This window comes from Glandiceps talaboti, chromosome 14, assembly GCF_964340395.1.
Source record: "Glandiceps talaboti chromosome 14, keGlaTala1.1, whole genome shotgun sequence".
Taxonomy (NCBI): Eukaryota; Metazoa; Hemichordata; class Enteropneusta; family Spengelidae; genus Glandiceps; species Glandiceps talaboti.
The window spans coordinates 17,036,485-17,046,484 of record NC_135562.1 but is presented as its reverse complement, the minus strand read 5'-3'; the positions used below and the strand labels follow the sequence as shown (position 1 = coordinate 17,046,484).

At 36.3% G+C, this 10,000-nt stretch overlaps 1 protein-coding gene across 1 annotated transcript in view; it reads right to left on the bottom strand.

Annotated features, from left to right (window-relative positions):
• The window catches only part of LOC144445351 (ectonucleotide pyrophosphatase/phosphodiesterase family member 3-like), a 28,185-nt gene that overhangs the window by 1,719 nt on the left and 16,466 nt on the right, over positions 1-10,000 (bottom strand). The window contains 10 exon segments of the mRNA XM_078134890.1: positions 1,930-2,065; positions 2,902-2,979; positions 3,421-3,562; positions 4,143-4,294; positions 4,524-4,569; positions 5,217-5,416; positions 6,078-6,165; positions 7,259-7,328; positions 8,233-8,401; positions 9,545-9,611. Coding sequence (XP_077991016.1) covers positions 1,930-2,065; positions 2,902-2,979; positions 3,421-3,562; positions 4,143-4,294; positions 4,524-4,569; positions 5,217-5,416; positions 6,078-6,165; positions 7,259-7,328; positions 8,233-8,401; positions 9,545-9,611 — 1,148 coding nt within the window.

Sequence of the window (10,000 nt, the reverse complement as noted above, 5' to 3'; positions counted from 1 at the left end):
ATATACTCCAAGTTGTTCACACACACACACACACACACACACACACACACACTTACACACACACATATGTATACATACATACATACATACATACATACATACATACATACATACATACATACATACATACATACATTTTAGCACTGTGGAAACAGGTTCAGTGTGTAATTACCATCAAGGATACATATATATATATATATATATATATATATATATATATATATATATATAGTTTTGGTAGTACTGGAACTCTTTCTTGGTTGTGACTTTCTTGGTAGTTCCAGTACTACCAAAACTATTACGCTCTGCCACTGCGGTATAGAGCACTGTCTTAGCAGATTGATACTCACCGAGTTATATATATATATATATATGGTAATATACTAGCATAGGACCTGTAATTTATGTGATTAAAAAGTGACCCTTTGGTGAAAAATGTAAATACAAAAACGTCTGGCCAGATTAATTTAGATAGGTGTTTTATTTCTTTCCTTGACACTATTCTTGAGTTTCACTCAAAGATGTGAGGCAAGACTTGTCTTTCTTTCTATCTAAAACCAGTGAAATTAAACTATTTCCCTCCTCAGCATCATCAAATGCATCTATCTGTACTAAATATTGTAAAGCATTTAGATGTCTGCGTGGTGTTAAGTGTTTTTTCATCAGTGACTTTGCACTAACTTTGGTAGTTGCCTTCTGGCCGTATATACTCATCTGATCACTGTGCAGTGTATTGAATACAATTCTGAATTTGCTGTCCCCATCATGAAGTCACAAATGCCTGACACTATAGGTTTAAATATGTATGGTTTTGGAACTCAAAGCATATTGATTACATCTAAGTATTCCACAACATTCTGAATTTCTTTGCACTTTCATGAAGTCACAAATGTCTTACATTTACATGTGTATTGGTAATGCATTTGGTGTAGGAAAGTGAAAGCTATATTTGTCAGACCTCAGTGTGCATAAAATCCTTAGTTTGCTAGCACTTCATGACATCACAAATGTCTGACATTAGATAGTTATTGTGTTATGAGTATAAATAGATATTTGAATACACTATGTAGGTGATGTGATGTCCTTAGATACTCCCCACAAATGTCCCCACTACAGTTTTTCACAAATCACGCATGTGAATGTGTGTTTACTCTGTGTCTGTGTTTCTGTGTATGTATCAGTGAATGACAGTTAAAACCACCACATCACATGCCTTGGTATTAAGTGATGACTACTTATGGTGTCTAGTTGGGAAATAAACAAGATTATACCACATGTGTATGATTACATGTATGGTCAAAATGTTTTATTTTGTTTTGTTTTCTAAAAAACTTCCTCTACAACCACTAAGTTGTTTGGGCTGAAATAGTAACAAAATAGTAGTACCAAAAGAAAAATTACAGTTGTGCTACAGTAACAAAAAACATTGTACTCTTTTTAGTTATTGTAGGGGGCAGGATATTGTGCACTTTTTTTCTTTTTTTCCCCCTTTTTTTTTGGGGGGGGCATGAAATTTTTATACTTTTGAAAGGGGGGGGCTGTGAAATTTTGGTCACAGTGGATGGGGGGGGCCAGGAAAAAAAACAAGTCAGAGATAATTTCTCCCCAGCCCCCCCCCCCCCCCCCCGCCGTAAATTCTGTCCGGTCCCTAATTTCAAACTGTTCCAAAAGCCAGCGCTATCACCCTATAGTGTTAAGATAGTGTTCGGCGGCTACAAATGATTTAAGTTTGATATGTTGATATCTACTTCAAAACAAAGTGCCCCTGATTTTTTTCAAGTCAACTGGCCCAAAAAATTTCAGTTTTCAAGACCAAAGTAAAAGGAGAAGCATGAGATTTTTATTTTCAAGATGCATATTAAATTTGTTTGCTTCTTCTTTCATGTTGATTACTTCCATATTGCAAATTTACGTTTAAGTGTTATTTACCTGTGGTTAGACAAAACCTCCTCGTCGTCTCGGTGTCCATCATAATTATAATCAAAGAGTGGACCGGAAATGACGTTGACACCATTGTAAAGATTAGCCCAAATAAGGACATTCTCTAACATGTAATCCCATATTTCTGTGAAAAAACCCCACAGAAAATCAATAAATAAATAACTTTTTATGAATTTGAACATCACAAAAAAGTATATGTAGTTTAATATAAGTGCGGGAACGACGGTTACGACGATTTTGCTTCAAGCTACTCTAGCTGCGCAACTGGAACGACACTGTTTACATTACTGTCCCACATGTATTTAACGTATTGTGTTGAAGCTGCACGGTACAATAAAGGGGCACAGGCTGAGATTAGACGGTTTTTGGACGCAATTTTTGTTGCTTACAAAGAGTTACATATTGTATTCTACTTACTGAGGCACACCCATTCGTTACTTGATACTGGTATAACTCAATCCTGGTATTTAGATATAATAAATGAAAGATTTGATGACATAATTGTTGGTACGTATCAACAAATCTGAGGAAATCCCTGTCATTACATTAACAACGTATGAGTTGGACGGTTGGTAAACAGTGACACGTCACATCTACATGAATCGTTGAAAACACTATACTTGATTTGTTTAGCCATGGTTTTATGTAAAGTATTTTGTAATATTAACCAACGTCAAAACCGTCTAAACTCAGCCTGTGCCCCTTTAAAGTAAAATCAAATTGATTTTTTGTCCACACCCTAAAATCAGTGCCTTCAATGAGATCATGATTTCAAACTGTTACTGTACTACTTTTGGATAAAAATCTACCTCTAATTAATATATACAATATCTAATTATCAGTTACTAACAGTTTCCAGTGAATATATTGTTGGTTGTCTGATCGCAAATACATTGCTATAGTTACAGCAAGTGCATCTTTAAACAAACTCCGTCTGCTGCACAATTTATTCCAACTTACCAGTTGTAAAGTTTGGATTCATCGGATACATATTTGATGTTATCAATGTGTCCATCTGATCGTCATTTTCCCAAAGTCCTACAACATAAAACGCCATGAACCATTATATTACGGATCTAAATTTGATAATAAATAAATCATTACTGAAGTAAAATATAAATGCACATTTTTATTCGTACTATGTCGGAGATAAATCGTAAATGGTACCCGTGTAACTGTATAACGGTACGACGTTGCTATGGTAACCTGATAAAGGCTAAAATGTAATTGCAATCGTGATTTTTTTATGTTTCCTACATTCTTTCATTCCAGCCGTGTATGTTGTGTTGTTATTGTTTGAGAATATAGAAAAGGTTTTTTTCTATGATTTAAACCTAATGATAGCTCTTTTCCTTTTCTTCCATGTCTGAGAAATCATCACACATCTATATTGATGAGAATCGGGTCTCGCACATGCGCGTTTGAAAGTGGTATCCCTTTAAGACTGCATTAAAACGAGTTATTATGTAATTTCCTTACCCGGATGCACATTAAAACCCTTTTCGTGCCTCACATCAGTTCCATTTACCACATAGTCTGTACAACTTGGTGTATCATCAGGTGAAACACGAACATCGGCTCGAACACAGTCCTCCATAACAGCTTGTTTTACTCTGCCTTCCTGGATGAAAAGATTACACATATACTTGGAGATGTAAATTACGAAAACTCTTCTATTCAAAATATTACAAAAGGCAGCCATATTCGAAATTAGTGACAAATTAGTTGTCAGGTGACATGTTTGCTTGTTTTGTTAGTTTTAGTTTGTTTGTTTGATTGTTTGTTTGTTTGTTTGTTTGTTTGTATGTATATTTGTTTTATTTGAGTTTGTTTGTTTGTTTGTTTGTTTGTTTGTTTATTTGTTTTGCTTGCTTGATTGTTTGTTTGCTTGTTTGTTTGCTTGTTACCTTTGCTGTTTTTTTTTCCTTTGTTATTTACACAAGGTCATTAATTTTGCACTGTGTTCCAACGCTACTTAGGTTCAAGATCTTAATTTCGCAGAAATATGTTTCCCGTTCTGCATTCTCTTTTTTATTACACGGAAAGTTCTATATGTGTTCAATGCTTCATACCCAAATGCCTAGTTTTCTTTGTGTGTATCTTTTCCCAAAACATTTCGTAAAAAACGTTTATCAACTTGAGTATCTGCTGAAATGTATCATCATAAATGAGTGCAATGTATTACATTGTAGAACATTTACCTGTTTATCCACAGTATAAGCTGCCCACAAAGGTATACGTAAACTGTTGTCGTAACCAGTGACGTAATTATTCTGTGTTAGCACACAGTGTGACGTCGTAAAGTTGACGACAGGCACGCCAAATGGTAGATGTTTGTCATGCGAATCGGTGACTGGAAAAGCAAGAAAAGTGCAAATCAGTACTGGTGACAATGCAAGAAAATGTATGAGAACATTAAACGTTTTCAGAACATGCAATCGTCAAAAATTAGGTCTGGGAAAGTGAAAGCTGGGACGGAATCTATCAACGATTGAAAGAATGACATTCTAACTTTAAAATCATGGAAAACGTCTTCAAATGCGACACATTTATTAAACTATAACAAGATATATACAACCCACCTTCACTTGTTGTTAGGTCAAGTCTGTCGTCATAAAGTTTTAGATTCTGGCAAGACAATACAAAACAATGGATTAGTTTATAATAGGTTCACTGTTAATACATATAAATAACATTATTGTGTGTCAGGGAACATTATTACATTAAGTATTTCTGTTGATTGAAACCATGCCAGTGTCTAATTGCATTGACAATGACACGTGTTTTCATGTCATGTGGTAACACTTGCGTTGATACTACATTTTATTGAGTACCACCTGCTGATAATAGGGTTAAAACACCACTGTCGTCACAATGTGTCCTGTTCTTGTAAATGGGACACTTTAATTAAAGCAACCCATAGACTATAGTATCTAATTTGTGTGTGAAATAGTTGGTATGGGAGAGGGTCTCCTTTTTGGGTTGTCTAGTATGATAACAATTTCGAATTGGAAGTTTCAGAGGACCCCCCCCCCCCCCGTATCATTTTACACAGACCTGCCGGCCCCTCGGCCACCCATCCATCCACTTGTCCGTCCGTCCGCCCATCCATCAATCCATCCATCCTTCAATCAATTAATCAATCAATCAATCAATCAATCAACCAACCAACCAATCAATCAATCAATCAATCAATCAATTTATCATCCATCCATCCAAAAGCTTTTCATCAATCCATCTTTTAACGACTAAACTAGTGTGATTTTCAATCTTACCGATTCTGCATCACATGTACAGCCAGAATCATCTTGAGTTTGTCTGTCATCATACTCTGAGTCATCATTAGGGTAATCACATTCACCAGGTTGACTTTCACCACTTAGATTAGGTGCTGGGATTGGTTTGGGATTACGAAGTATATGACTTAGACTGCCAGTAGTACCGTTATTGGGGGATTCAGGGATACCAAGAATTTCTAGTATAAAAAGAACATATTTTTTATATGTAAGTTTATTCCCTTTCATATTTCGATTAACGCAATTAATCGTTCATTGTTGTTTCAAGAATACGTCAAGATTTTGCTCTTTGCACATCCTTGATAACATTTCGATAGCTACTACTACATATATTTTTTAACAAATGAAAAAAAGGATCTCTTTGTAAATACTTTCAACACAATTATATAGAGATGAGAACAGACACAGAGACAGACAGACAGACAGACAGACAGACAGACAGAGACAAATGGACAAACATATGGACAGAATGGCAGACACGTTGAAAGGCAGACACAGACAGACAGACAGACAAACAGACAGACAGACAGACAGACAGACAGACAGACAGACAGACAGACAGACAGACAGACAGACAGACAAATAAACAAACAAACAAATAACCAAACGAACGAACGAACAAACAAACAAACAAACAAACAAACAAACAAACAAACAAACAAACAAACAAACAGAGTTAGGAAAAGACGGTATATATAACCATATTCAGCAAAAAATAACAAGACCAGACACTATATTGTATATGGGCCAGGGCTCACGGAACCGAGAAAACCAAACAGACAGAAATTACAAAGTATACATACTGAAACACAGAACGATGAAATAATGAGAGCTACTTACCTGCCATTAATGGGTAAAGTTCAATATTCATGAATGGATCCATTTTCAAGTTTTGCTTAAATGATGGTCCATGCGCCAGGAATAGTGACTGGGTTGGATGAAGAGATACATTGACAATACATCCATTGTTAACGATAGACAGATATGGTAAAGAAGAATAATTAACAGGGCGTTGCAAAACCAGCTAGTGTTGAAGGGTGACATGTTTTTAAATTATTGTTTCTAAACAATGAGTAAAGTTGACGCAACCAAACCATACATTTTCCGAAAGGTCTAACTCACTGCTATGTTACTTTATGATATGTGTTAGCATTTGTCAGTGACAGTTAGTGACAGTGTATTTCACGTGGCGTCAATTTAAATGAGTCGATCTATATAGACAAGTTAGGCTAATCATCCATCATCATTCCAAATGAAATATTACATAACAAATTAGTTTCCTAATAGTGAATAATATATGGGACACTTGCATACCACTGCCAGTCTTTGCGTAATTCACTTCAGCTATGAATATAAACTCAACATGGTGCTTTTCGCAAGGAACAAAGCTAATACTAGTGCTGTAATTCTAATCTTGACGACATACAATGCTTAAACTAATACAAGTGCTCTAATTCTAATGTTGACGTCATACAATGCTAATACAAATGTTGTGGTTATAATCTTGACGTCACAGGTCACATAACACAAATATTGTGATGTTAGACGAATTCAATTTGTCAGCAATATAGCACGACATGCGTTATCGTATTAATCAGAAACCATATATTACTCTAGCAATCGAGGACTTGGTTTACTAAGACAGACACAAACTAAAACTATTGTCACAACATGTTGACGCAACAGTGATAAGCTATTGAATGGATGTTGGTCTAATTATAATCTTAGTAGGGAGGCGTCTCTGAAAACTTGCAGTCACGTACTGTTTTGGGACTTCCAATGCTTACACTAACTTGATCACAGGGTGATTAGATTCACATCACGGACTGAATCACCCCTCTTGTGAAATCTACCTCATTGAACAGCAATAGTTTTAGTTTGCAGCTATCTTTAATCGAAGCCTAGATTACTAGAGTCGTAAGGAGAAGACTGGTGGAGCTAAACAACACGACGTATCTTACAGTCTGGCTACTCACTAATATAACAGTTGTATTAGCAAAGATACTCTTCTTTGTACTTACTTCCATTTGTTTTCCTCGATGGTCATAACCATGATTACCACCACTGCACCAGTATGGATCGTCAAAGGAACTAGGGATTGGGAAAAAATCAAATGGCATGGGGTATATGACTAATGAGAACATCATTGTTATTCATATTTCTAAAATACAGGTAATTGTTGCATTGTGACCACCAAACGGAAAAAAAAAATCTTTTTTTGAGAAATAGACCAGAAAAAAATTTAATCCAAAAGTGCAAATCTATGTGTTTCTATTACTGCTCGTCAAATATCTGAAAGGTACACACCAGGACGACTATGCTGATATAATAGCTGACGCGTTAGCTCAACTGGCTAGAGCACTCTGGCTAGTATTCAGGGTTCGTGGATTCGAATCCTACACGTGTCACTTTTCTTTCCACAAGTTAAATTATACATACATACATACATACATACATACATACATACATACATACATATATACATACATACATACACATATAGATGAAATGTGCATGTAACTTTGCCCGGTTCATGAAATAGTCAACCTTATGCAAATGAGAGTATAGATTATGATCTAAAAGGAGCGAAATTAAATTCTTGGGGAAGAGTTTTGAACTGGGGTGTTGATTATCGAACTCTATTAAAACACAAGCTGCACTGAATTATTATAAAATAAGAATTGTCAAGTGATGAGTTTGTAAATACATGATAATACAGTTGTTTGACTCTTATTCTTTGTGTGTGTGTCCTATAAAAGATACTCATTTCATGTACTGGGCATATCTTACCATACCCACTTCATAACCTGGGCAACACGATTGACTATTTCATGAACTGGGCAAAGTTACCTACCCATTTCATGAATTGGGCAATTTCACAGATTGGGTGTAACATGCTCTAGTCACCTGACCTAATGAGTCATACCGTGTATGATGTATTTTCCTGATGTGTTACCTTTCTATTATATAATAAAAGAAACAAGACTACACTTACGTAGATATATAATACTCTTCGTCGGATACCATCACAATATCTTCGATACGTACGTGGTCAGCGTAGTGCCAATTTTTCGGAAGATCCCATTTTGTATAGGTTGTTATATTTTCCCATCCTTCGGTACACTGAAAGTGTTATGTGATAGATATTGTTTTAGTTTCGGTTTCTCGGTTTCTTTCTCTGTCTCCCTGACACTCTATCTATCAATATCCGTCTCGTTCTTTGTGTCTCATTGTCTTCTCTTGCCATTTTCTATTCTACCTCCAGTCTGTCTCTCAGACTGTCTGTCTGTCTGTCTGTCTGTTTGTTTGTTTGTCTGTCTGTCTGTCTGTCTGGCTGGCAGGCTGGCTGGCTGGCTGTCTCTGTAACTGTTGTATGTCTGTCTATCTAACCAACTGTCTGTCTGTCTGTCTGTGTCTGTGTCTTTCTGTCTGTCTCTGTTGTATGTCTGTCTAACCGTCCGTGTGTCTGTCTGTCTCTGTATGTCTCCTTGTCTGTCTCTGCCTGTCTCTGTCTCTGTCTCTGTCTCTCTGTCTCTCTCTGTCTGTCTCTCTCTCTCTCTCTCTCTCTCTCTCTCTCTCTCTCTCTCTCTCTCTCTCTCTCTCTCTCTCTCTCTCTCTCTCTCTCTCTCTCTCTCTCTCTCTCATTCTACTGTACAGTACCTGTAGTTCGTTAACTGTGTCATACGGATCATGATCTAGAAAGAATACATGCAAAATAAAATTATCAGTGATGTCAATGGTTTGTTCGTCGGCGGGTGGGATGGTGGGTGTGTTGTTGGGTGGGTGGCCATTCTGTCAGGATTTCGACTCTGGCTGATTATGAATGCTCGTCGGTTGGTCTGCTAGTTGTTCGGTTAGATCGTTGGTCCGTCATTATACATCATAGACTAAATTTCCTACTTCTTGCTCACCCACCCACTCACTCACTCACTCACTCACTCACTCACTCACTCACTTACTTACTCACTCACTCACTCACTCACGCACTTTCTTACGATTTATTAATTTGTCCATTTATCAATTATTATCAATTTACCTGTCTATTCTTTATTATTCTATTAACGCAAAGATTCATTTCTGTAGCTAGCCATGTATCTGTGTATTGTATATCTACATTTAGTTATATACTGTGACAAAAGTCACCCAATTGAGTTACATACATCTGCACATCTTCCCGCTGCGCATGATGTCCGTCTGAAAACACATTCATTCATTCGTTTTGTTGTCACGGTTGAACAAACAATTGCATTGTATACATACAGCATGTCAAACATGTCATAATGAACTTGATAAATGATTTCACATACCATCATCTTTTGGGTCCAAACGAGTTATTGCTCCACTTCTGATGTAGTAGTCATTCGTTTCTATATGCTATAAAATAGAACAAATATGAAACAAATCAAATTTTGTTACTGCAGGATTGGAGGACCGGGTAGTTCGAAACCCAGAACTAAACAAATATCAAATAGGGAACTTGCAATCCAGACTGAGTATGCTCAGACGCAAAGGACTATGGGCTTATATGAGGTTTTCGTACTACCTAATCTGGAGCTACTGATAAAATAAACCTCCTACAATGGTCAGGGTGACTATGAATTGATTATTTGTGGTTAAAAACAATATAACAATATTGTTCATAATACTAATTGATTAGCATTTATTACATGGCGGGTTTGCCACTTCCTTATTGGTGAACATAACAGTCAGACCGAATCATATCTATATATTTTTTTAATTTGAACACATGTCAAACCACCAAC